At 40.5% G+C, this 27897-nt stretch overlaps 1 protein-coding gene across 1 annotated transcript; it reads left to right on the top strand.

The window, feature by feature from the left end:
• The first annotated feature begins 972 nt into the window (after positions 1 to 972).
• Positions 973 to 22341, top strand: PLA2G12A (phospholipase A2 group XIIA). The gene is made up of 4 exons (XM_082652891.1): positions 973 to 1388; positions 18546 to 18622; positions 19851 to 20016; positions 22067 to 22341. Exons 1-4 carry the CDS (start codon positions 1181 to 1183, stop codon positions 22183 to 22185), a joined length of 570 nt encoding a protein of 189 aa, XP_082509017.1. The 5' UTR covers positions 973 to 1180; the 3' UTR covers positions 22186 to 22341.
• Positions 22342 to 27897: the final 5556 nt, after the last annotated feature.

Genomic DNA, 27897 nt, shown 5'->3' with positions numbered 1-27897 from the left:
AACTAGAATTTATTGGTAATTCTTATAGAAAGGACACATCTTTTCTCAATACTTGCAATACGGCCCTGGATCTTACTGTAAAATTCTTGGAAACTGCCAGGATACTAAGATAACTATTTATAGCTCTGGTAGAAATTACTGCAATTGTTATTTAAGGATTCTGCGCTGCACTGGGAAAAAATACAGGGAAATGTCACTGGAGCCATCAAGTTACAAAATATCTTGAGTAGGAAAACTGTGCTTTCCTTTTTTTTTTTAAACTGCGTTGAAGTATGGAGGACGGCTTCTTCCTTACCAGGGAAGAAAACTCATGGTTTTATTGTCAAACCATTTTCTTCTTCCAAAATTTCTAAACTAGCATCTAGCTCGTCTTTGTCAGCCAGGCACCACCACGGCCTTGGGTTAACATGTTCCAATCCCGTTCCCCCAACGGCGGCCACCGCGGTTAGAGAGGACCGGGTAAGGACCCGAGGAGGTGAGATGCGCGTTCGGCCCACGTATCCCGCAGAATCACGATTTCAAGCAGCGCTCTCTACAGGGGATTACGGGTAGGGAGGGTGGGGGGTGGCTCATTTCTCTGACGTTGTCTACACCCTGAAAAGCTTGTCGCTCGGGGTGACTGGGCTGCACCCCGACAGGTCAGATGAGGTCACAAGGGTTCGCCACCTGACTGCACCCTACAACTACCCAGGGATCTTTCAAAAAATACCGATGTCCACTGACACCGGGACGAACTAATCTGCCTGTCTGGAGTACGGGGCCCGGCATAGGTATTTCGTTAGTACCACGAACCCCAAAGGTAGTACTAACGAGGGCCAAGTGAGCCGGCCTCAGGGGCGCGCCGCGACCACCACGTGGGTGGGGAGGACGCACCGGCCGCTCTGGCCCGCCTACCCCGCGCCTCTGACGCACCACGCTTGGCGCAGGCGCACAGGAGCCGCGGCCCGCCCAGGTGGGCGCGTGTGCCGCTCCCTGATCTCTGCCGAGGCACTGTGTTCCAGCGGGAGCTCGTTGCAGGCGGTGAGGGCCCGCCTCCCAGCCGGGCAGGAGGCGTGGGCATGGAGCTGGCCGCCGTCGCCATGCCCCGGGCCCGCGCCGCTGCCTAGGGCGACCCGAGGGACGCTGCCTAGGGCGCGGCTCCGGGGACCCGTGCGGCCTATCACGGCCCGGCGCTGCGCGGATGGCCCTGCTCCTGCGGCCCGTGCTCGCCGTCCTTCTTCTCCTCCTGACCTACGCTTTCAGGTGCCAGGAGCAGGCCCAGACCACCGACTGGAGAGCCTCCCTGAAGACCATCCGGAACGGCGTTCACAAGATAGACACGTACCTGAACGCCGCCTTGGACCTCCTGGGAGGCGAGGACGGGCTCTGCCAGTATAAGTGCAATGACGGTGAGGGGAACCCCAGGCCCTGCGAGGCCCGTGCTATCAGGGCTTTTGAGGGGGACCGAAGTCGTGGAGGTGTGAGATGCCGGCCAGACCTTGACGGTGTCCTCTGGCCCTGGGAAAACTTAACCATCGCTAGATTTGTGCCATTCTTGTGATTGAGAAACCTGCTGACGAGTTCACGCCACTATTGTTAGAATGTGAGAGATCGCCTGAGAGCGTACTCTCCGTTCTGTTTTCGTTGCGTCTGATTTTCTTTTGTTGTTGTTGTTGAAATTGCATGAAAGTTGCCTAAGAACTTAGTGACATAGCGTCATGGGAATGGAGTGAAACAGACTGATTTTATTTAGCGCCTTTAAATTAGTCAGCTGAACACGCAAAACATACCAGGAATTTTAAAGTCATGCTTTTTTAACTTTCTCAAGAATTGGTTTAAATTTTTTTTTTCTGCAAAGCTACAGACAATAAATTGCGACCTTTGTACAGACTTTTGGTGTACTTTACTGTTGAGAAAGAGTTCTGATTAACTCTAATAGGAAATGATTCAAGCAGTACTTAACAGGAATTTTCTTTCCTTAGATACCAGTGACGCTGCCTCCTCATTGTTGGTTGCTATTAATATTATTCTTTTGATTTACTTTTTCATATTTTTAAACTTTAATTCTGTTTGAATCTGAGAACTTGTTTGGTGGCGTTGTTGGTGATTAATAACTTAGTATTTCAGGCAGAGATCTTTCTTTTGAAGCACTTGACTTTTTTGAATGCTTAGATGTAATAGTTCAGACAAAGTACTTGGGCTTCTTTTTTGAATTTCAAAATGCTAAGAAAGTAATTGGGAGATCATGTTTCCGATAAAAGTGGACAAGGTTTGGGCCTAGTTAATTTAATGCTTGGCAGCCCAAAATAATAGGGAACTAAAGGACTTTAGAGGTAAAACTGGACTATACGGAGGTGAATTGAAAAGGGACCTCTGTCATGTGAAAACGTGATGCAACATGTGGTCATAATTTCTAGTTTTCTGTTAATGGAGGTAAAGAATGAACTATATCTTGTATGCTATGAACTGCTAAATTTCATTCCTTCTTAAATGTGTGCCTAAATGTTACCACGAGTGTTCAATCGGGAAGGATGTTTTTGTCCTTGTAGAGCTTGTTAGGAGGAATAAGTGAGTAATTTGAAGATTAAATGGTTGCCTTTCCTGAGGCAGATGTCATAGTTTTACTTAGTCATCCCCATTCATTAAACAAATACCTGAGTGCCTGCTATGTGTCAGGCATTGTACCAATTGGAGATTTGGCAGTGAACAAAACTGACAGAATTTCTGTCCATGGAGCTTACCTTCTGGTGGGGAGAGACAGTAAACTGAAGAATAAGTAAAACAAGCCAAATCTGCAGTGTGTGTAGATCTGAAGTGGGCCATTGCTTCCAGAACAGTACAGCAGGGGAACCATCAGTGACGGTGTTGGGAGGTGTTAGTTTACTCTTTTAAATAGGTTGGGGGAAGACCTCACTGATGAGATAATATTTGAGAAGAAATCTGAAATGGGGAAGGTGGCACTGTGATGATCTAGGGAAAGAACAATCCAGGCAGAGGGAACAGCAAGTGTAAAGGACCAGAGCTGAAATGCCAGTCAAGGATGATTCTGAAGGTTTTGGCCTGAGCCAGAGGAAGGATGTAGTTGCCGTTTACTGAGATAGGAAAGACTTGGAAGGATCAGTCCTCATAAATTTATTATGAGTCAAGCGTTCCAGAGTTTATTTAGTTTAGTTTATTACATTTAAAATATCTCTGAAGTTAAATGGATACTATTCTTATTAAAAATATTATTTTAATCTTTCCTTTTTCTTAATCCTCTTCTCTTCCACAAGCCTCACAAAATTTACCATTTGGAGTTTAGAGCAAGGTCTCCAGCATAAAAAACACAAGTGAACTCGAGAATTTAGGAAACGGTATGCTTCAGTGAAAACCTTTTAGTACTTAGTAAGTACTGTCTGCTCATAGGACTGTGGTTCCAAGTCACCGTGTTGATAATTCCAACATAATGAAGATTGATCTTTAATTGCTGTTACTTGAGAAGTCTCCCTGGAACACTATCTCAACCTTTCCTATATTTTGGAATGTTAGTGACCAAATCAGAACCAAACAGAAACAGACAAATCTCAAAATTAAAGGAGCGTGGTGATGAAGGGGTGTTTAATAGTCGCAGTAAAGAGGTCAAGGGAGCCTTAAAAAAAAGACTTAATGGAGGGAGAGGTGTCGGATTAAAGGGCACAGATTTGTTGCATCCATTTATCTTTGCTCTAGTGAAGGACCAGCATTATGGAGACTCGCTCCTTCTGGCCATCCTCCCTAGGGTGGCAACAAGGCTTTATGGAGAGTGAAATAAAGTTACGTAGGGGAGCAAATTTAATGATCACTGTTTTTTTCTTTTAACTTTTTTCTCGCTGACAGCAGAAAAAATTGAGGAAGAAAATTTCCCAATCTCCTTGAAAAATAGAAAACAAAATTGGCTTGTAAAATGTTTTTAGGATTATGAATAAGTATTCAATTCATTCAGTAATTGATATCTTAACAGGATCCCTTTGGCTGTTGTGCTCAGAATAAAAAGGGTCGAGAGAGGTGGGGGAGCAAGAATGGAGGCGGAGTGACAGGTGCAAAAATTCAGACCAAACATGGTGGTAGTTTTGTTCAGGGTGGTAGCAATAAAGGTGGTGAGAAGTGGTTGGATTTGGGGTATATTTTGAAGGAAGAGCCTAAAGCATTTGCTAATGGCTTAGAAGGAGGGTGTGAGTAAACTAAAAAAGGATTCCAAAGTTTTCAGCCTGAATAATTGTAAGGATGGAGTTGCCATTTAACTGAAAGCGGGGGTGGGGTGGGGGTGGTGAACATGGAAAAACTAGTTTTCGGTTCATTAGGAAAAATAACAGCATATTTGTATGCTTTTGAGAATGATTCAGCAGAGAGTAAAAACACTAATGAGGGAGAGAGGAAGGAGAATTATTGGAGTCATGTCCTTAGGTGAGAGGAGTGAGTTCTAGTACATAAATAGATTGGCCAAGAGCAGAGAGGATATGGGCACAGATGCCGGTTAGGTGGGTAGTGTTCAAGTTATCCTCTCATTGCCTTGGTTTTCTCAGTGAAGTAGGGATCGAGGTCATCAGCTGAGTGAGAAGGTGGGAGTAGAAGTGTTGGAGATTGAGGAAAATAGGAAAGTGAATGTACTAGAAAAATAAAGTAGCATAAGGGCCTTTGGAGATTAATAATCAGGAATTTAAAGTTTCAAGTGTTTGGGAAAGCAGGTTGGAATTCTGTACGGCTTCATACAAAACACAGTGATAAGATCTCTCTGTGACCCAACAGGCTTCCCCTCATGCTTCTCATCCGTTTCAGTGTCTTTCAGGTGAAGGAAATTGGTCTGTTGAAGGTATTTACACCAAATTAAGAAAAATATGTAGGAAAGAGCTATCGTTGTCTCAGTCCAGGAGAATCTGTAGATTTCAGCTGCCCATACAGATGATAAAATATAAAGCATCAAGATAAGAGCAGTCGCGTAGTCAGAAAGTGAAATCGATGAATAGTGTTTCCATGTAGTTGTACGTAGTGGATTTGGTTTTTGTTTTGTTCTGTTTTGTTTGGCAGCGCTCTGTGGCATGTAGGATCTTAGCTCCTGACCAGGGATCAAACCTGCGCCCCCTGCAGTGGAAGGGCAGAGTCTTAACCACTGGACCGCCAGGGAAGTCCCTGGTTTGTTTTTAAAACTCTTATTCCTATCTCATTTTTTTTTTCTTAGCTTTCTGTACAGAAAAGCTAAGAGATTGTAATTTGTAATTTCTGCTTACACATTCTAGGGGACGGTGACCCCAGCACATCATGGATTTTTGGTTTGACTCTGATGTTGTTTCTTCTACTGTTGAGTTTTTGCTTGCTTTGTGTATTAGTCTGCCCAGGTTGCTATAATAAAATACCACAGACTGCGTGATGTAAACAACAGGAGTTTATTTCTTACAGTTCTGAAGGCTAGAAAATCCAAGATCAAGGTTTAGCCAACACTTTTCTGTGGTGAGAGCTCTCTTCCTGGCTTGCAGACAGCTGCCTTCTTGCATGGTAGGGGCAGCAGGTGAAGGGAAAGTAAGTTCTCTGGTGCGCCTTCTTATAAGGGTACTAATCCCGTCATGAGGGCCCTACCCTCGTGACCTCATCTAGCCCTAATTACCCCCCAAAGGCCCTATCACCATATACATTGAGAGTTAGGGCTTCAGCACATGATTTTGGCAGGGACACAGTTCGGTTCATAGCACTTAGTAAAAACTGGCACAAGTAGAAATGCTAAATATTTTTAATGATCAGTGGATTATAACACCTTTTATAACAACACTTAAAGTGATATGAATGCAGTTGTAATCATGGTATCCATATCAACTGAACCATTTTTTCTTTTTTTTAACTCTTTTATTTATTTTTTAATTTTTATTTTACATTGGAGTATAGTTGATTTACAATGTTGTGTTAGTTTTAGGTGTACAGCAAAGTGATTTCGTTATGCATATACATACATCTATTCTTAGATTCTTTCCCCGTATAAATTATTACAGAGTATTGAGTGGAGTTCCCTGTGCTATACAGTAGGTTCTTGTTATCTGTTTTATATATAGTAGTGTGTATGTGTTAATCCCAACCTCCTAATTTATCCCTCCCCCACCTTTCCCCTTTGGTAACCATAAGTTTGTTTTCTAAGTCTGTGAATCTGTTTCTGTTTTGTAAATAAATTCATTTGTATCATTTTGTCTGACTTTTGTCACTTAGTATGATAATCTCTAGGTCCATCCATATTGCTGCAAATGGCATTATTTCATTCTTTTTTATGGCTGAGTAATATTCCATTGTACATATGTACCACATCTTTATCCACTCATCTGTCGATGGTCGTTTAGGTTGCTTCCATGTTTTGGCTATTGTAAATAGTGCTGCTGTGAGCATTAGGGTGCATGTATCTTTTCAAAGTATGATTTTCTCTGGATATGTGCCCAGGAGTGGGATTCCTGGATCATATGGTAGATCTATTTTTAGTTTTTTTAAGGAACCTCCATACTGTTCTCCATAGTGGCTGTACTGATTTACATTCCTACCAACAGTGTAGGAGGGTTCCCTTTTCTCCACATCCTCTCCAGCATTTATTGTTTGTAGACTTTTTGATGATGACCATTCTGACCACTGTGAGGTGATACCTCATTGTAGTTTTGATTTGCATTTCTTTAATAATTAGTGATGTTGAGCATCTTTTCATGTGCTTTTTGGAGAAATGTCTATTTAGATATTCTGCCCATTTTTTGATTGGGTTGTTTGTTATTTTTGTATTGAGCTGCATGAGCTGTTTGTATATTTTGGAGATTAATACCTTGTTGGTCACATCATTTGCAAATACTTTCTCCCATTCTGGGGCTTGTCTTTTCATTTTGTGTATGGTTTCCTTTGCTGTGCAAAAGCTTTTGAGTTTAATTAGGTCCTATTTGTTTATTTTTGTTTTTATTTTCATTATTTTGGGAGGTGGATCCAAAAAGATATTGCTGCAATTTATGTCAAAGAGTGTTCTGCCTATGTTTTCCTCTAAGAGGTTTATAGTATCCAGTCTTACATATAGGTCTGTAATCCATTTTGAGTTTATTTTTGTGTATGGTGTTAGAGAATGTTCTAATTTCATTCTTTTACATGTAGCTGTCCAGTTTTCCCAACACCACTTGTTGAAGAAACTGTCTTTTCTCCACTGTATACCCTTGCCTCCTTTGTCATAGATTAATTGACCATAGGGGCATAGGTTTATTTCTGGGCTTTCTGTCCTGTTACATTGATCTATAAGTCTTTGTGTCAGTACCATAGTGTTTTGAATACTGTAGCTTTAGAGTATAGTCTGAACTCAGGAAGCCTGATTCCTCCAGCTCAGTTTTTCTTTCTCAGTATTGCTTTGGCTGTTGAGAGTCTTCTGTGTTTCCATACAAATTTTAGAATTATTTGTTCTAGTTCCATGAAAAATGCCATTGGTAATTTGATAGGGATTGCATTGAATCTGTAGATTATGTTGGATAGTAGAGTCATTTTGACAATATTGATTCTTCCAATCAAGAACAGGGTATGTTTTTCCATCTGTTTGTGTCACCTTCAATTTCTTTCATCAGCATCTTATAGTTTTCAGAGAATAGATCTTTTGCTTCCTTAGGTAGGTTTATTCCTAGGTAATCTTTTTGTTGCAGTGGTAAATGGGATTGTTTCCTTCATATCTTTTCCTGATCTTTTGTTAGTGTATAGAAATGCAACAGATTTCTGTGTATTAATTTTGTATCTTACAATTTTACCAAATTCATTGATGAGCTCTAGTAGTTTTCTGGTGTCATCTTTAGGATTTTCTGTGATGTATAGTATTATATCATCTGCAAACAGTGACAGTTTAACTTCTTCTTTTCCAATTTGGATTCCTTTTATTTCTTTTTCTTCTCTGATTGCCATGGCTAGGACTTCCAAAACTATGTTGAATGAAAGTAGTGAGAGTGGACATCCTTCTCTTGTTCCTGATGATAGAGGAAATACTTTCAGCTTTTCACCATTGAGTATGATGTCAGCTGTGGGTTTGTCATATATGGCCTTTATTATGTTGAGGTATGTTCCCTCTATACCCACTTTCTGGAGCTTTTATCACAAATGGGTGTTGGATTTTGTCAAAAGCATCTGCATCTGTTGAGATGATCACATGGTGTTTATTCTTCAGTTTGTTAATGGTGGTGTATCACACTGATTGATTTGCAGAATTAAAAAAATCCTTGCATCCCTGGGATAAATCCCACTTGATTATGGTGTATGAGCCTTCGAATGTATTGTTGGATTTGGTTTGCTAGTATTTTGTTGAGGATTCTTATGTCTATGTTCATCAGTGATATTGGCCTGCAATTTTCTTTTTTTGTGGTATCTTTGTCTGGTTTTGGTATCAAGGTGATGGTGGCCTCATAGAATGAGTTTAGAAGTGTTCCTTCCTCTGCAATTTTGGAAATAGTTGCGGGAGGATAGGTGTTAACTCTTCTCTAAATGTTTGATACAATTCGCCTGTGAAGCCCTCTGGTCCTGGACTTTTGTTTGTTGGGAGACCTTTAATCACAGTTTCAATTTCAGTGCTTGTGATTGGTCTGTTCATATTTTCTGTTTCTTCCTGGTTCAGTTTTGGGAGATTGTACCTTTCTAAGAATTTGTCCATTTTATTGGCATAAAGTTGCTTGTAGTAGTCTCTTATGATCCTTTGTATTTCTGTGGTGTCAGTTGTAACTTCTCCTTTTTCATTTCTCATTTTATTGATTTGAGCCCTCTCCCTTTTTTTCTTGATGAGTCTGGCTAAAGGTTTATCAATTTTGTTTATCTTCTCAAAGAACCAGCCTTTAGTTTCATTGATCTTTTCTATTGTTTTCTTCATTTCTATTTCATTTATTTCTGCTCTGATCTTTATGATTTCTTTCCTTCTGCTAACTTTGGGTTGTTTGTTCTTCTTTCTCTGGTTGCTTTCGGTGTAAGTTTAGGTGGTTTATTTGTGATTTTTCTTGTTTTCTGAGGTAAGATTGTATTGCTATAAACTTCCCTCTTAGAACTGCTTTTGCTGTGTCCCATAGGTTTTGGATCATATTTTTGTTTTCATTTGTCTGTAGGTATTTTTTTTTATTTTAGTGGTCATAGTCTCCTTTAGTATAAACCAATAGGTATAACTTCATATAATTATATGAATATAATTTCATAATGTCTGTAAGTAGTTTTTGATTTCCTCTTTGATTTTTTCAGTGATCCATTGGTTGTTTAGTAACATATTGCTTACCCTCCACATGTTTGTGTTTTTTACAGTTTTTTTCTTGTAGTTGATTTCTAATCTCATAGGTTGTCAGAGAAGATGCTTGATACGATTTCAGTTTTCTTAAATTTACCAAGGCTTGCTTTAGGGCCCAGCATGTGATCTATCCTGGAGAAGGTTTCTTGTGCACTTGAAAGGAATGTGTATTCTGCTTTTGGATGGAATGCTCTATAAATATCAATTAAGTCCATCTGGTCTAATGTATCATTGAAGGCCTGTGTTTCCTTATTGACTTTCTGTCTGGATGATCTGTCCATTGATGTAAGTGGGGTGTCAAAGTCCCCCACTATTACTGTGTTACTGTTGATTTCTTCTTTTATGGCTGTTAGCATTTCCCTTATATATTGGGGTGCTCCTATGTTGCGTGCATATATATTTATAATTGTTATATCTTCTTCTTGGATTGCTCCCTTGATCATTATGTAGTGTCTTTTGTCTCTTGTAACAGTCTTTAAAGTCTGTTTTGTCTGATATGAGTATTGCTACTCCCACTTTCTTTTGATTTCCATTTGCATGGAATACCTTTTTCCATCCCCTCACTTTCAGTGTGTGTGTGTCCCTAGATCTGAAGTGGGCCTCAAGACATGGGTCTTGTTTTTGTATTCATTCAACCAGTCTATGTCTTTTGACTGGAGCATTTAATCCCTCTACATTTAAGGTAATTATCGATATCTATGTTCTTACTGCCGTTTTGTTAATTGTTTTGGATTTGTTTTTGTAGGTCTTTTTTCTTCCCTTCCTTTTTTGTTCTCCTGTCTTGTGACTTGATGACTATCTTTAATGTTGTGTTTGGATTCCTATTTTGTCTATGTGTGTCTATCTATTGTAGATTTTTGGTTTGTGGTTATTATGAGGTTTTGCTGTAGCAGTCTATACATATACAAGATTGTTTTAAGTTGGTCACTTAATTTCAAATGCACTTCCTGTATCCTGCATTTGTACTCTCCTCACAATTGCTGGTTTTTTTGTTTTTTGTTTTGTTTTTGCGGTACGCGGGCCTCTCACTGTTGTGGCCTCTCCCAGTGTGGAGCACAGGCTCTGGATGTGCAGGCTCAGCGGCCATGGCTCACGGGCCCAGCCGCTCCGCGGCATGTGGGATCTTCCCAGAACAGGGCACGAACCCATGTCCCCTGCATCAGCAGGTGGACTCTCAACCACTGCGCCACCAGGGAAGCCCAGCTGGGTTTTCTTGTTTGTTTTTTTCTTTTAATTTATTTTTGGTTGTGTTGGGTCTTTGTTGTTGCGCACGGGCTTTATTTAGTTGCAGAGAGTGGTGGCCACTCTTCATTGTATTGTGCGGGATTCTCATCGTGGTGGCTTCTCTTGTCGTGGAGCATGGGCTCTAGGCGTGCGGGCTTCAGTAGTTGTGCCACATGGGCTCAGTAGTTGTGGCTCGGGGGCTCTAGAGCACAGGCTCAGTAGCTGTGGTGCACAGGCTTAGTTGCTCTGCGCCACGTGGGATCTTCCTGGACCAGAGCTTGAACCCATGTCCCCTGCATTGGCAGGTGGATTCTTAACCACTGTGCCACCAGGGAAGCCCCACGATTGCTGGTTTTGATATCATATTTGTGTGTGGATGATTTCCTATCTTTACTGTGTGTTTGCCTTTACTGGTGAGCTTTCCCGCTCATAATTTGCTTGATTCTAGTTGTGGCTTTTTCTTTTCCACCTAGAGAAGTTTCTTTAGCATTTCTTGTAAAGCTGGTTTGGTGGTGCTGAATTCTCTTAGCTTTTGCTGGTCTGTAAAGCTTTTGATTTCTTCCACGAATCTAAGTGAGAGCCTTGCTGGGTAGAGTATTCTTGGTTGTAGGTTTTTCCCTTTCATCACTTTAAATATGTTGTGCCATTCCCTTCTGGCATGCAGAATTTCTGTTGAAAAATCATCTGATAACCTTATGGGGATTCCTTTGTATGTTATTTGTTGCTTTTCCTTGGTTGCTCTTAATATTTTCTCTTTGTCTTTAATTTTTGTCAATTTGATTAATATGTGTCTTGGCGTGTTTCTTCTTGGATTTGTCCTGTATGAGACTCTCTGTGCTTCCTGGACTTGATTGACTATTTCCTTTCCCATGTTAGGGAACTTTTCAACTATAATCTCTTCGAATATTTTCTCATACCCTTTCTTTTTCTCTTCTTCTTCTGGGACCCCTATAATTCGAATGTTGATGCCTTTAATGTTGTCCCAGAGGTCTCTGAGACTGTCGTCATTTCTTTTCATTCTTTTTTCTGTTCCATGGCAGTGATTTCCACCATTCTGTCTTCCAGCTCACTTACCCGTTTTTCTGCTTCATTTGTTCTGCTCTTGATTCCTTATAATGTATTTTTTTAATGGGATTTAAAATAAATCCAAATTCTTTTTTTTTTTAATTTATTTATTTTTGGCTGTGTTGAGTCTTCGTTGCTGTGCGCAGGCTTTCTCCAGTTGCAGCGAGTGGGGGCTACTCTTCCTTGTGGTGCGCGGGCTTCTCATTGTGGTGGCTTCTCTTGTTGCAGAACACCGGCTCTAGGCTCACGGGCTCAGTAGTTGTGACTTGCAGGCTCTAGAGCGCAGGCTCAGCAGTTGTGGCGCATGGGCTCAGTTGCTCCACGGCATGTGGGATCTTCCCGGACCAGGGCTTGAACCCGTGTCCCCTGCCTTGGCAGGCGGATTCTTAACCACTGCGCCACCAGGGAAGTCCCCTAATGTATTTCTTAGTGCATTTATTGTATTGTTGAACTCTGTTTGTACTTTAATTCTGCTAGTTCTTTGTTAAAAGTTTCTTGTATATCCTCGATCTGTGCTTCCATTCTTTTTCTGAGATCTTGGATCATCTTTACTATCATCACTCTGAATTGTTTTTCGGGTAGATTGCTTATCTCCACTTCACGTAGTTGTTTTTCAGGGGTTTTATCTTTTCCTTTGTTTGGAACATACTCCTCTGCCATCTCATTTTGTCTCACTCTCTGTGTTTGAGGTCCCACAGGCTGTAGGATTGTAGTTCTTTTGCTTCTGTGGGTGAGGGTGATCTAAGAGGCTTGTGCAGGCTTCCTGGTGGGAGGGACTGGTGCCACTGGTGGGTGGAGCTGGGTGTTGTCCCTCTGGTGGGCAGGGCCGTGTCAAGCAGTGTGTTTAGAGGCGGCTGTGGGCTCAAGAAGACTTTAAGTAGCCTGTCTGCTGATTGGTGGGGCTGTGTTCCTTCCTTGTTGGTTGTATGGCCTGAGGCTTCCCAGCATGGGGAAGGGTGGGGCCAGGTCTTGGCATCAAAATGATGGTCTCCACGACAGCTCATGCCAACGAGTACTTCCAAATAACTCTGCCACCAGTGTCCTTGTCCCCACAGTGAGCCATAAGTGCCCCGCATCTCCCCAGGAGACCCTCCAAGATCAGCAGGTAGGTCTGGTCTTATGAAGTGACTGCTTTTTCCCCTGGGTCCCAATGCACCCAAGGCCTTGTGTGTGTCCTCCAAGAGAGGCCTTTCTGTTTCCCCCCGTCCTGTTGATTTTCTGCAGTCAAGCCCCCCTGACCTTCAGAGCACAATGCTCTGGGGGTTCCTCCTCCTGATGCCACACCCCCAGACTGGGGAGCCTGACCCAGGGCTCAGAACTCTCACTCATGTGGGAGAACCTCTGTGATATAATTATTTTCCAGTTTGTCGGTCACCCACCTGGCAGATATGGGATTTGATTGTATGGTAAATGCACCCTCCTACCACCTTCTTGTGGTTTCTTTGTCTTTGGGAGTAGAATATCGTTTTTGGTAGGTTCTAGTCCTTTTCAATGGTTGTTCAGCAGTTAGTTGTGATTTTGGTGTTTTCATGAGAGGGGGTGAGCTCAGATCCTTCTGCTCTGCCACCTTGTCCTCACTCCTCTCAACCTACTCCATATCAACTTAATCTTAAATAAACAACCTTCTATGTAAGTTGTTCAGAAATAATTATTTCATAAAGATGAAGTTAGAATTTAAAACACTGTAAAAAATTTCAGGAAACTAGTTCAATTTTCTGGGTTTTTTTGGGGGGGTTGTTTTGGTTTATGTTTTGCTGTGGATAAAGAATATTTTAATTTCAGCAAGGAATGCTTCTCATTTTTTCATCTGGTGATTTCCTGTGCACCCACTTTGTGCCAGGCATCTTCTAGGTGAGCAAGACAAAATTGCTGTCTCCATAGAAACTAATTATGTTAATTTGGTTAATAAATGTTAGAAAGAAAAATAAAACCAACCATGGATGTATGGAATGGATATAAAAGTGAAGGGGCACTATTCCAAATAGAGTGAATGAGAAAGGCCTCTCTGAGGAACTGATATTAGTAGGTTCCTTCAAAAGAAACAAAAAAGAAATACATGCTCCTTTTTCCACTTACACTGGGGAGCCAGTTTTACCAGCACTTATTTCATGGTGTTATTGTCTAGTATTTCACATACAGTAGATCTAGGTTCTTTATTACTCCATTTTAGCAGCTTCTCTCTTAAGACAGTTTTAAGCACTAGCCCTGTTTGAGATGACTACTACTTCCATCCTTGCTTCCATTTTCATTTTTGCCAGCTGATTTTCTCTGTACTGTTTTCCTCTTTATTCTCTTATAATAAGCATATTTTGTTTTGTTTTCTCTGACTTCATTTGCTTCTAATCATTCTCCCATGCAAAGGTAATTATCTTTTACAAAATGAGGTAATGTCTGTACATACTAATACATATGCACACAGGTGTGTATCACTATCATTGTACACATCAGAATGTTCAGAAATGTTTTTATAGACTCAGAATCGAAGGAAAGTGCATGGGTTTATATAAAAAACAAAGGGAAGGGAAAATAGAAGTGCTACTGTTGTATAACATTGAGAGAAATAACTTTCTGGTTAAAAAAAAAGAAAAGCAGACACTTGAGAAGAAGAGATTAGACATCCACATGCCTTTAAAACTCTAGGCCTGTATCAGTTGTCTGAGGGTGGTAATCTTTGATCCTCATGGAAAAGAGATAAGTGCCAGAAATCTGGAGACTGGCAGGGGGAATGTATGGGGTACCCACAAAGTTGGAAACAGGATAAACAGTTTGTTGGTTAGATTTTCAAGTAATATGCCTGATATGTGTTGCTTCAGTCTCCAGACACCTTTTAAGGTGATATGCTTCTAAATTTAAAGCAAAAAGTCCAGTTGTTAACCTCAAAAAATTATGTATAGTAAATACACTATTTTTTCTGTTTCCAGACTTTTTGAACACTCTTTGGCATACTTATTGTACTTTTTTCAGACTATAAATGTGACCCACTGCTTAGTATTTCTTGCTACATGAGTTTCTGAACATTTTAGACGGTTGATTGTTAAAACCCTTGACAAGAGAGAACTTCAAGGAGCTAGAATGGCTTCCGCAAGGATGTAATGCTGATCCAGCCTTCCTCCCTTTCAGTGAAGAGGTTTCTAGCATGGTAGGGTAGATCAGATGCCTAGTCTCTCATGATACTTCCATGCAAAGTGTAGGCTGGATAGAACTTGATTTAGGTGAAATCACAGCTGGCTAAGTGGTCTGCCCAAAGGGTTGGGTTAATGACGTCATGGCTTCTTGTAGAGAGGGCTCATCTCCAGCAGGGTGTTGCAGGTCTCTGTCCTGGTTAAATCAGTGTCTCAAGTTTGTGACTATCTGGGTATAACAAGTAACACTGGGTGAATACCTCTACATTTAAAATCTGCTTAACGGTCCTGAATGATGAACTAAACCTAACAAGATAAGAGTTTTATAGTCTAGTGTTTTAGGCTCAAAAATTGAATGGCAGAAGTGCTGAGCCTCAGCAGTAGATGTTAAAAAGTTCATTTTAGAAAAAAACTGTTTTTTTCTACTGTTATTGTGCTGTATTTTATTTTTTTTAATTAATTTATTTATTTTATTGTTTGGCTGCATTGGGTCTTCATTGCTGCACATGGGCTTTCTCTAGTTATGGCAAGCGGGGGGCTGCTCTTCGCTGCGGTGCGCGGGCTTCTCATTGCGGTGGCTTCTTGTTGCGGAGCATGGGCTCTAGGTGCATGGGCTTCAGTAGTTGTGCCATGCGGGCTCAGTAGTTGTGGCTCACAGGCCCTAGAGTGCAGGCTCAGTAGTTGTGGCACATGGGCTTCGTTGCTCTGCGGCATGTGGGATCTTCCCAGACCAGGCCTCAAACCCGTGTCCCCTGCATTGGCAGTCAGATTCTTAGCCACTGTGCCACCAGGGAAGTCCTGTGCTGTATTTTAGCATGGAGACATAGCTGAAACATATGCTGTCTTAGGTTATATTAGTACAAGTAGTTTATCCAGCTCAAAATAGGCCCATCACTCCTAATGGTGTTCAGTTTGGGGTGCCACATTCTGGATGTGACAGACTAGAAGTGATCAGTCCTTGGAGGCTGATGAACGCTCACCAAACTCAAAAGAGACTGAAGGGTAAACAGCAGTACCAGTTTATTTATAATGAGTATTATAACTGCCGTGAATATTAGGCTTCCAAGTCTTCTGCTCATTCATTCATGCATTTATCAACAAATATTTATTGAGAACCTAACTATATGCCAGACATTGTTCTATGCGTTGGGGGTACAAAATAGACAAAAATTCCTGCCCTCAAAGGGTTTCTATTTTAATATGGGGTGACAGATAATAAACAGAATAGGTTAGTGATATGTTAGAAGGCCATATGTGCTGCAAATGGTATGGTCAGAAAAGGCCTTGAACATGAAGAAGTATGTAGATGTCAGGAGGACGAGTATCCACATAGAAAAATAGCAGCTTCAGTGGCACTAAGGCAAGAGCAGAGCTGGAGCGTCTGTGGCCCAGCAAAGAGGTCAGATGTGATGGAATGGAGTGAGGAAGGAAGGCAGAGGAGAGAGAACAGTAAGGAGATGAGGTCAGAGATGCCATTATATAGGGCTTATAGGCACTGAAAGGACTTTTGGCCTTTTTTTTTTTTTTTTTCCGGCTGTGCAGCATGGCATATAGGATCTTAGTTCCCCAACCAGGGTTCGAACCCACGCACCCCTCAGTGGAAGTGCAGAGTCTTAACCACTGGACCACCAGGGAAGTCCCAGCTTTTATTCTGAATAAAATGAGAAGCCATTGGAGGGGTTTTGGCAGAGCAAAGACTTAATCTAACATATATTTTAATAGGATCACTCAGGTTCAGTGTTGAGATTGGACCATAGCTGGAGGTGGTGTTGGGTGGGGAAACCAAAGAGACTAGTTAGGTTATGGCAGTAATCCATGGTGACTTGGAGCAGGATGGTAGCAGTGGAGGTAGTGAGAAGTGGTTAGATTCTGAATATTTTGAAGGTAGAGTCAACAGGATATGCTGTTGAATTGGATGTGGGATATAAGAAAATGAGAGAGTTAAAGATGGCCGAGATTTTTTCCCCTGAGCACCTGGAAGGATGGATATCTATTACCTGAGAAGAGGGAACGGTGGATGGAGCAGGTTTGGGGGTGAATGGCAGGAGGTACACCTTAAGTTTGAGGTGCCCATTAGATATCTAAGTATTGATAGTTAGAATATCCTCTCTGTAGGTCCTTTAAAGTGGAATGCCAAATCATAAAGAGTTTTCTTAAGAGTGAAGGACTAAAAGCAGGAGTTGAAGGATTACAGTGACTCATCTGAGATAGCCTGAGGCATCTACCTTCATCTTCCAAGGGCCCAGGAACAGCCCTCCTCTTGGACAGTGCTAGAGAAACTTCTGTCATTGGCCTCCTCTTTTCTAGATCCATCATAACGATTCCCTTTTGTACACATTGTTCTTCAGACTGGGTGGAACTTTATATCTCCATGAAGTTATGCTCTCTCTTTTTTTTTTTGCGGTACGCGGGCCTCTCACTGTTGTGGCGTCTCCCGATGCGGAGCACAGGCTCCGGATGCGCAGGCTCAGCGGCCATGGCTCACAGGCCCAGCCGCTCCGCGGCATGTGGGATCTTCCCAGACCGGGGCACGAACCTGTGTCCCCTGCATTGGCAGGAGGACTCTCAACCACTGCGCCACCAGGGAAGCCCTGAAGTTATGCTCTCTTGAGGCTCTACTTGGTCACCTCAGTTGAGCATGTGAGTCTTAGCAGCTCACTTAAACCATTTTTAGTTCATTACTTTGAGTGGATTACTTATTTTGATGGCTGATTACTGGAAGGGTTGCTTTTTTTCTTCCTCACTTTACTTTTGGAGGGCAAACTTCAAGTCTCCTAGTAATAAACGTTAATTGAATGAAAGTTGGTGGAATACTTTGTGTCTCTCCTAAGTATCCAGATGTGGGGTGGTATTTGGAATAACTGGGGATATTTTATTTGTGGAAGGTAAATGGTAGCCCCAGGTGTTTGAAAGGATTATCATGTAAAATGGGGAATTGGGTGGCTTTGTGTTCCCCAGAGGTCAGAGGATTGCTTACAGGTAGAATTTACACGAAAAAGAGAAGAAAGAACTCAACTGTTAATGCCAGTCCACAATGGAGTAGGCTGTTTCTTGACACTATAGGATTGTGGGAAACATTCAAAGACTCTTTGGTATATTGAAGTGATTTCTGTATTACATGAGGAGAGATATTTCTGAAGTATCTTCCAACATTTAAGATTGCTTTGATAATGTCATCTTTCTCCTTGTTACTGAACTATTGGTGCTATTAAGGAGAGTATAACTGGAGTAATAGTTTCCCAAGCTATCTTTGTTTCTTGCCTTTTTCCTTGGATAGCAGAGGAGTATATTTGTGAAATGGTTGGTTGGAGTCTGGGCTAGAATGGTCCTGTAATGTCTTAGAATGATATTAAAGTAATTAAATGATCAGGTGACCTTGTCTTCCTTAGCTTTAGGCTCTAGTTAATGGTTATTGAGGTTTGTGTACAATGGAGCGTTGGCTGAGGATGGGAAGATACAGTTCTTGCCTGTAGGTTTTAACCTAAAAATATTAGCATTAGAATGTACAGGAAAATAGGGTGGATTTTATGTTTCATATATATGGACCCAGTCTGGCATGTAACCTCTGAAATTGACAGCAGTCCAGAATAAGGATTTACATGTTTGTATGGTGTAGGCTTGCAAATATAATTACATTTTATGAACCAGCGTAATATTTTATGAACTGCCATCTATGTGTACATGTACACATTTGTACATATTTTGCTTCAGGAGAAGTAAAAATAATTCGGTAGACAAATTAACATTTTTAATGCCCATCCGAATAAACACATACTCACTTATGTTAGCATCCAAATAGTAAATGTTTCCAGGGCTAGTCTAGCACATTGTAGACCTTTTTGTGTATGTATTCTCTAGCATACTTGAAAATTAATTATGATACCATTTATATTTTATAGGATCTAAGCCTTTTCCACGTTACGGATATAAAGCCTCCCCGCCGAATGGATGTGGCTCCCCACTGTTTGGTGTTCATGTAAATATTATTTTTTATTTGATAAGTTTTTATGATTGGTAGGCTATCTAATACTCTTGATAAACCATCAGTATGTTTTCAGGCTCAGAAGTAATTTTGTTTTTTGTAATAGTGATCAGGTTTGTTATATTCTTTTATAGCTAAAACACATTTAATAAGTCCTAATGAAGCTAAATGGAGTAAAAGTCATGTTTTATTTTTTAATCTTGTAGATGTTAATACCATTTAAATGATATTTCCTCACATCACAGATATGATTGAAAAGTTTAGAGTATAGAAGTCACACTACTTAGGATGAAAAAGGACAGGAAAGCATAATATTTTCTATATTAAAACTAGGCTAAGTGGGATAGCTGTGTGTTTGTTGTAAGGGAGGCTGAATCTGAGCCAGTATTATGGGAGAAAAATGTTTTATGAAAGTGATTCCTGGACACAAGCATTTTGCATATAAAGTTATTTAAAATAGTTAAAGATAATTACAGATTCGAAGGAATAATGTCTTTAGGGAATGGATGAACACTTAAAGATTAAACCATAAAAACCAAAAACAAAGTTTGAGTTGTAGGAGCTTAGAAGTTGTTGGTGACATTTCACATAAAGTACATTTTATCGAAGGAGGAGGTGCAAAATACTTCGGAATATCCAAAAATCATGCTTGCATAGCCCCTGCAAAAGTCTTCTAAAGCTCTTAGCTTTATCTTTCTATTCTTTTTTTTTTTGCGGTACGCGGGCCTCTCACTGTTGTGGCCTCTCCTGTTGTGGAGCACAGGCTCCGGACGCGCAGGCCCAGCGGCCATGGATCACAGGCCCAGCAGCTCCGTGGCATGTGGGATCCTCCTGGACTGGGGCACGAACCCGTGTCCCCTGCATCGGCAGGCAGACTCCCAACCACTGCGCCACCAGGGAAGCCCTCTATTCTTAAAATTATGTTTTGTGTTTTGGACAATTGGAAGTTGCGTTTGCTACCGGCAAATGACTGCGAATTCTCTAACATTGCAAAATAGGGAGCTTTGAGGCATGGCTGAGAGGGAGAGGAAGGAGTAACATGGGTGGGTGCAAGTGAGGGTAATGGAGAGATATCTAACCTGGAAAGCATTTGGAGGCAGAAACGAATTTTGGAAATTATCTATATAGCAGTGTTGTCTTTGATTTGTAAGTTTCTTTGATGCGCTACTTCAGAGAAGGTTTGAATTTCATCAGCAGTCATCCATCCAAATGTCTCTTTCAGCTTAACATTGGCATCCCTTCCTTGACAAAGTGCTGCAACCAACACGACAGGTGCTATGAGACCTGCGGCAAAAGCAAAAACGACTGTGATGAGGAGTTTCAATATTGCCTCTCCAAGATTTGCCGAGATGTGCAGAAAACACTAGGGCTAGCTCAGCATGTGCAGGGTAAGGCTGATTCGGTGGGATGGGGATAAGTGCAGTCTGCAAAGTTTTATTAGATGCTTTTGTGTTAGTATAAGATATACCGATAGAAATCTTTCACTATGTATTATCTTATCTGTGGTGAAACAGCCCCTTCAATTTTCTGAGATGAGAAGTCAGTGATTTTGTCATCTAAAATGGTTTACAATCACAGAAGCAAGAAGTGTTAGGAAACCTTGGGAGGAGGGTGTGTGAGCTAGAGAAGAATTCATCCAAAATCTTGTACCTTGTAGTATAGTTCTAATTACCCAGAGCCTGAAGTTTGAAATTCTGGATCCAGTGAAGTTCGGAGTATAGCACATTGGATTTGGAGTAGGAAGTTCTGGAGGATTTGAGTCTTAACTCTGTCTCTTCATATGTATCTGTGTCAGGAGGGTCCTCAAAACCACCACCACCACCACCACCACCACCACCACCCGCCCAGGTTCAGTGATTTGCCAAGAGAACTCACAGGGCTCAGCATGTAGTCATACTCACAGTGATGATTATTGCAGTGAAGGGATACAAAGCACAGTCAGCAAAGGTAATAGGCATTTCAGTGTCCTCATTTATAAAATGAGAACGGTAATACCCATCTTGTAGAGTTGTCGTAAGGGTAAAATGAAATATTTGTAGAAATACACATTACTGTACAAATACTAGTAGTTAACGAGATTTCTTTACTGTCAAGCCAAAGAACGTACCATACACTGAAATCAGAAGAGGAGGGGCAGTAAGAAGGGTCAGGAAAGGAAACTACCATTTTTAAGCACTTTCCATAAGATACTGTGCTAGATACTTGAGACATGTTTTCATTGATGTTCACAGAAACCCAAAGTGCTAGTTGGCATTATGCCCCTTTTTAAAGGAAGGAAACTGAGGTTCAGAAAGAAGTAACTTGCCCCAAGTTGCATACTTCGGACTTTAAAACTTGTGTTCTGTCTATTCCATTATTCCCCAAATAGTCTCATATTATAGGTGTTATTCTGAAATTCTAGTAGTAACTAGGAAGTAATAACAAGGAGGAAATCTCTGCTCCAGGTGAAGCTTGAACTCAAAACCTCTGAATCCCTTTGAACGCTTTTGGCTAAGGTAAACTAGTTGTCCAGGTGAAGCACAGATAGATGTGTGTCCTGTTTTCTGACCTAAGGATATGCTAACGTTGTTAGCAATTTCCTTGCAGTCTCCTATTTAGTAATCATAACCTTTACACTTCTGTGGTTGGTTGTATTCCTTAATGGCACAGCCTTTTGGAAAACTTTGAAAATGCCAAGATTTTGTAATGAAAAGTTTCTTTCTTAACATGAATATTGGAAATTAGAAGTATTTGGATAACTAAAAGCCACTCTGTGCCGTATCTCTGTAAGTATAGTGTATTAAGATAATCTTACCTGAATGTTCCAGGTTTCTTAGAATAAGAAAAGTTAAATCTGTTATCTTTTTTATCGTCTTTCAAAAATATTAAGAAACCCCACCAGAGGAAAAACACCTTGGATTCCTGTTTCTCCCCTCCCAAACCAAATTTGGATATTGGTCAAAGAAAGAGACTGGAGTCCATTTAATACTTTAAGCATCTTAAATTATGTGTGATCGTTAAAAGCTGTTGACTATAATTAAATGTTTTGAGGTTTCTCTATTTTTAACCTTAATTTTTTTCTGCACCTAGAAGTCCTTCCTTAAAGTGCAAACTTAAGAGTGTTATCAGGCATCTCTATTAGTGATATTTTTCATATAAAAGGAAAATTAACAGTGATGAACTGATCAGTGCTATTGAGGGAGACTCACTGTCTAGTACAGAAAGTTGGTTTGAATAGTTGCATGCAAAGAAAAAGTAGTTACAGGTAGAGAGGCTGAAAGGGAAAGTCTTTGTATATATATGTTACCAGTTTGCGAGGGTTGGGAAGACTTTCACCTAAAATAGGTGTAAGTGCCCACTAAGGCCGTGCCTGACATTGTGCTGAAACATGTAATATACGTGAAGAGAGAGTGATGCTTTGCAGTTGCCTAACAGTAACGGCACTTTCTTACTTTGCAGCATGTGAATCCACCGTGGAGCTCTTGTTTGACAGTGTTATACATTTAGGCTGTAAGCCGTACCTGGACAGCCAACGAGCCGCATGTACGTGTCGCTACGAAGAAAAAACTGATCTTTAAAGAAGATGCTGACAGGTGGTGACAGCAGATGAGGACAGAAGAGCATAACCTTTGACGAAGAGCTAATGTTTTCACAGCATAAAGCTGCCTTATTTTTGTGAAAGGATTATTTTAAGACTTTATTTTGACATTAAAACTTCAAACTAAAGAAACAAATGCAGGTTATCTTCCTGGATGTTGCTGCCTTAGTGTGCCATATTGTCTTGACAATCACAGGAAGAGGTGCATGTTAAGGGAGAATTTTTTAAAAGAAAGAGTCTAGCTCAGTTTTCACAACTATATTTATCAAAAAATAAGGTCAAATGTAAAATTCATTATAAGGTATGTTCAGCAGTATCTTATTTGGAAATATGGGGAAATCTTCACTTAAAAGTATGTTTGTCAGGGCTTCCCTGGTGGCACAGTGGTTGAGAGTCTGCCTGCCGATGCAGGGGACACGGGTTCGTGCCCCGGTCCGGGAGGATCCCACATGCCGCGGAGCGGCTGGGCCCGTGAGCCATGGCCGCTGAGCCTGCGCATCCAGAGCCTGTGCTCCGCAATGGGAGAGGCCACAACAGTGAGGAAAAAAAAAAAAAAAGTATGTTTGTTTACTGTAAAAATTAAAATATACATTTATGCCGAGAAAGATCTGACTTTATTTTTGCTCTTTTAATTAACACATACAGTTTTTTCCATTGCCCATTGAGCATATGAATAAGCCACACTTCTGTGAATGACAGGACTAGTTACAAGGACATGTCTGTTTCTCTCGTAAAATTGGAACCATCTCCTGGACCTCTTAGGAAACAAAACTAGGATATCTAGGTATTAATATGTGCCTAGAAGGTGACTTGAACAAAATTCAGAAGCATAGCCATCCCATTTTATGAACCACTCATGACAAATTTCATTTCATTTTGCTATAAACTTTGCCTAAATTGGAGAAAAGATGGATTTAATGAGACAAATGAAAAATTGTTTAATATACACATCAGAGCATTATATGCGTTACATGCTTTGGTGTTTACTCCCTAGGACTTAACTCTTGGTAGATTCTGGGATATTTTTAAAAGACTGTAAACCTTTTACTAATATTGGCCTTCATAAAAATTGTTCTTGATATTGTTGGGTTTTTTAAGTCTTTAACTGTGGAGTCAAAAGGGATGGAAAAGCAGGATCCAGAGAACTATCTTTTATAGAAAATTATTAACAGATGTTTAAGAGCAAAGCCCAGAACTTCAACTGCCTCTGAAAATGTCTGTGAGGATTGAAAGCTTTTCAACCCCTTGGAAAGCTCAGCTGTGTTCCTCTACCATTCTTTGCTTACCACTGGCTGTCGACTTTCCCTAGCCCAAGATCCCAAGCCATGTATAAATTTGGGGTAACCTCTGGCCAAAGTTATTAAGATGAACTGCTTGGAAAGTCAGAGAAAGACAGCACCAGCAGAAGTGGTTCTTTCTAAATCAATACAGGCAGAATTGGGATGAATGAGAAATATGTTCTGGAAAAAGGGCCACATTCCTAACTTTGAATATATGTTATTGCTGAGAACCTGATGGCTTTCCAAACTGAGATGGTGGCAGCTATTCTGCTAATAGATGTGTCCTCTATTAGACAAGGCAAGTGTATCCCTCAGGGCTAAGTAAGCAAACTGGGCTCCAGGTAACTTTAAACTTGTAATAAATTCATGGATTTTCTTGGCAGCATTGGCTTTCTCAAGAGGACAAAATCAGAATGTCTCTGTAAAATATTTAATTCATGGTCATAAATTATGTACAGAAATCAGTAGAAGCAGTTTTTATGTTCAAATTTAAAAATCTTATCTAGGAATAATTTTAGATTTACAGAAGAGTTGCAGGGATAGTATAGAGGCTTCTTGTTATACTCCTTACCCCTAATGTTAACATTTTACGTAAACACGAAACATTTGTTAAGAAACCAACATTGGTAATTACTATTAACGAAACTCTAGACTTTATTAGGATTACACTAGTTTTTCCACTAATGTCGTTTTTCTTTTCTAGGATCCACTTTAGGATACACCATGTCTAATTAGCCTCTAGTCTGTGACGGTCCCCTGTCTTTTCTTGTTTTTCATAACCTTGACAGTTTTGAGGAGTACTGGTCAGGTGTCTTGTAGAATGTCCCTCAGTTTGGGTTAGTCTTAACGTTTTCCTCATGTTTGGATTAGGGTTATGGATTTTTAGGAAGAAAACCAAGAGGTGAGTGGTTCTTCTTATCAAATCATATCGGTAGTTGACTGCTATCAACTTGATGTTGTGTAAACTCTAGACATTTGGTTAAGGTAGTGTCTGTTAGTTTCCTCCACTGTAAAGCTACTGTTTTTCCCATTCCATGCTTTTGTTCTTTGGAAACCAGTCACCAAGTCCAGTCTGGGGGAGGCGAGGGGTGGGCAAGATTATATTCCGCCTCCTGGGAGGGGGATGTATCTATTGTAGTACTTGAAATTCTTGTCACCATCCGCCCCTCCCCACACCTGTTTATTATTCAGTTATTTGTGTCAGTATGGATTCGTGCCTACTTCTTTTGTACTGTGGGTAGTATTTACAAATTGTTCCAGCTTGGCCTTTGGGAGTTACGTCAGGTTGACTCTGTGTGTCTTTGACCTGCACCATCCTTTTGACTTCTGAGCATCTCCATCCTTTCTGGTAAGAAAGTAGGAAAGTTGCTTCAGGCTCATCTTATATATTCGCAGCCCCAGCCCTAGAATCAGCCTCTTTTCAAAGGTTCCTTTTATTGAAGAATGGTATACAGTGGAACTTAGAAACCAAGATCTGGACACTGGATAGCTTGTTTCTACTGGGATATCACTGCTTCTGGACCCTCCCAGCAAACAGAGCTAGAAAATATGTGTATATTAACCCATGTACATGTACATATCTGTAATTATGTGTATATATATTAAGCTGAAGATAAGTTTGTACTGTCTTCACTTGAATTCTGTACGACAGGGCATATATTTAAGCTTTAAGGATGGTATTTTCCTTATCCACAGAATAAATTAAAAAACAAAATCACCCCCAAAAAACTAGCTTTTAGCAGCTGTTTGCAAGACATATATTGATATTTTAAAATAATAAAACTATATTGCCTTCAAATAATGCCTGTCTTTTTAAAGTCTTTTGACACACCTTTTCGAGGAACAGATATAGCTGTATGCATTTCATAGGTGGAGAAACTGAGGCACAAAGAAGTTGTAAGGAAGACAGAATTGAAATATGAGGGCAAACACATTTTTTGAGCAGGATTTCCTTCAGTGACCCCCTAGACTAGTCTAGACTAGTAGTACTAATTAAAAAGTTGTTTTGTTAGCTTATAACTACTTCCCCCTAAAATGAAAAAGTGATATTTCTGCCAGTACTTATAGAAGTACAAGGTTGGCAGGAGGTCAAAATGGTCATTATTTTATCCTGGTACAAAATAGGAATAACATCTAACAAAATGAAGACAATGGAGTCCTTCTGTATAAACAACTCTTTTTAGTACACTGACTTTAGTAACTTTGGGGAGTAGACTGAAACCTATTAGGTAAGGATCCTTCCACGTAGGTTACATTGCATTGGTCAAAATTCACAGATAACTCCCTGCAGTATATTCAAGTCTTGTATAACACCTGGCTCTAATGATTGAAATAGCCCCTTTAGTTTACTGTTTTTCTCACAGAATTGTGTACAACCAGTATATGAAAAATAGCTAAATTAATAGTTATCAATAGGGCTTCCCTGGTGGCACAGTGGTTGAGAGTCCGCCTGCCAATGCAGGGGACATGGGTTCATGCCCCGGTCTGGGAAGATCCCACATGCCGCGGAGCCTGCGCGTCCGGAGCCTGTGCTCTGCAACGGGAGGCCGCGTACTGCAAAAAAAAAAAAAACAAAAAACAATAAAAATAAAACCAGATCAGCAGTGTCATATTTGTGTACAGGTCACCGTGATGTTATGCTTTTTTTTGTCTCGGGCTTATTAGGTTTCCAAAACATCCTTCAGAGTCTCCTTGCTGCCTACCTTACAAATGTCTTTGTTGGCTCTCAAGTTTTCTTAAGTGTAGTAATCAGAATTGTAGAAATTTGGTATTCCTATGATTCATATAGGAAAAAAACAAGGTTTAGTGGGGTAACACTGAAAAAAGAGAAAAGGCCAAAATTTAAGTTTTAGAATTATCTCTGAATTTAACTTTATTCCATATATTTCATTCCTGGGATAGGTAACAGTGGCTAAGAGCTTCAGTTTCAGAAAATCCATAAAAGTGACTTCTAAAAGTCACTAAAAATTAAAGTCACTAAAAGTCACTATAATGGCAAGAATCAAGCCATCCTGTTAACTTTTGGTCTTTAGTATATCTTAATTATTTTAATAATATGGAAATGCTTTGGGTTCTTTTCTTCTTTGAGAAGGAAGAGATTCCTTGGTAGGATTCTAATTAGTCTATGTCTCAAACGTGAGCCTGCAGCAGAATCACTGGAGGGCTTGTTAAAATGAGCTGCTGGACCCCACCGCCAGCTTCTCATCCAGTAGGTCTGATTGTGTAGGTCCCAAGAGTTTTCATTTCTAGTATGTTCCCAGATGATGTTGATCCTGCTGGTTCAGAGACTACGGTTTGAGAACTGGTGTAGGTAATCTTCAGTAGCTAAAAACATGTACTGAAAGCTTATTGTGGGCTGGGTACTGTTCTGGGACTTTGGCAGTTACTATCTCAGCTATTGAGTAAATTTGATCCCCATTTTACAGAGAAGAATTTGAAGCTGGGGGAGGTTAAACTGCCTTAAGTACTTGTCCATGGTCTCACAGCCAATAAAATGGTGGAGTCAGGATTAGAACCTAGGCAGCCCATTTCTCAATCCCAGGCACTTACCCTTTTTACTGGGGGGATAGCTATTGCTTTAAAAAGCTGGAATTTAGCATTTATAATTGTGAAATAAGTACCCTAATGCTTTGTATTTATATCTCTTAAGGTAGACAATATATATAACCACATGCTATAAAAGCAATACAATATTCTGAGATAAGACACTTAGGGGGAAAAATTAATTCCTTTCATCTGCTCCTTTCAGATAAATGGAAGGTCAGCCAGTTGGAGTTCCACTTCTATATAAGGAGTGTTTTCAGGGCTCAAGCAGAGGAGACCCTGAAAACCAGGCAGAAGGACCGGAAAGCTCTGGTGGTCAGATAACTCATTCAAACTGGGTAAAGTCCAGAGTGCATATGCTGAAACCCTGAAGCTCATTCAATGGATAAATATTTATTGAGCACCTCCTACATACTAAGCAACTGCTTCGTAATGGGGAAACCGTAGGAAGGCCAATTTTACTTTCCATAAGCTTCAGGTGGTGGCAGTAAAAATGTATTGAGCTCTTCACAAGCCAGGCACTGTTCTGAATACAGTGATTTAACTCAGTTGTTACAACCACCATGCGAGGGAGATACCGATCCTCCATGTCTTCACCGCAGAATAAGGAACAAAGCTAGTGACTCCTGAAATATGCCTACAAGGAACTGAACAGTAAGTGGCGTGGAGTAAAATCCTTTGATTTCATAATCTATTCAATGACCAAGCATGGTCCACAAGTACATGTAGGAAAAGTTACCAAGTTAGATTTTATTTTTCCCTCCCCAATAAAGGGGTGATGCTTATAGAAGACGGATCCCTTATACTTACTTTAATGTATTAGAAATGGTGCCTTAACACATTTTTCCCCCAGTCTGATGTCGGTTACT

Source organism: Grampus griseus (assembly GCF_964374135.1).
Source record: "Grampus griseus genome assembly, chromosome: 4".
In the NCBI taxonomy this organism is placed as follows: domain Eukaryota; kingdom Metazoa; phylum Chordata; class Mammalia; order Artiodactyla; family Delphinidae; genus Grampus; species Grampus griseus.
The sequence above is the reverse complement of the archived record's forward strand: the minus strand, read 5'-3'. Positions and strand labels throughout refer to the sequence as shown.

Bases quoted from the DNA above. Each gene is read 5' to 3' on its own strand.
- PLA2G12A (XM_082652891.1), top strand. From the start codon at position 1,181: ATGGCCCTGCTCCTGCGGCCCGTGCTCGCCGTCCTTCTTCTCCTCCTG. The intron at 1,389-18,545 runs GTGAGGGGAACC...TATATTTTATAG, and splicing joins CCAGTATAAGTGCAATGACG to GATCTAAGCCTTTTCCACGT. The intron at 18,623-19,850 runs GTAAATATTATT...TGTCTCTTTCAG, and splicing joins CCCCACTGTTTGGTGTTCAT to CTTAACATTGGCATCCCTTC.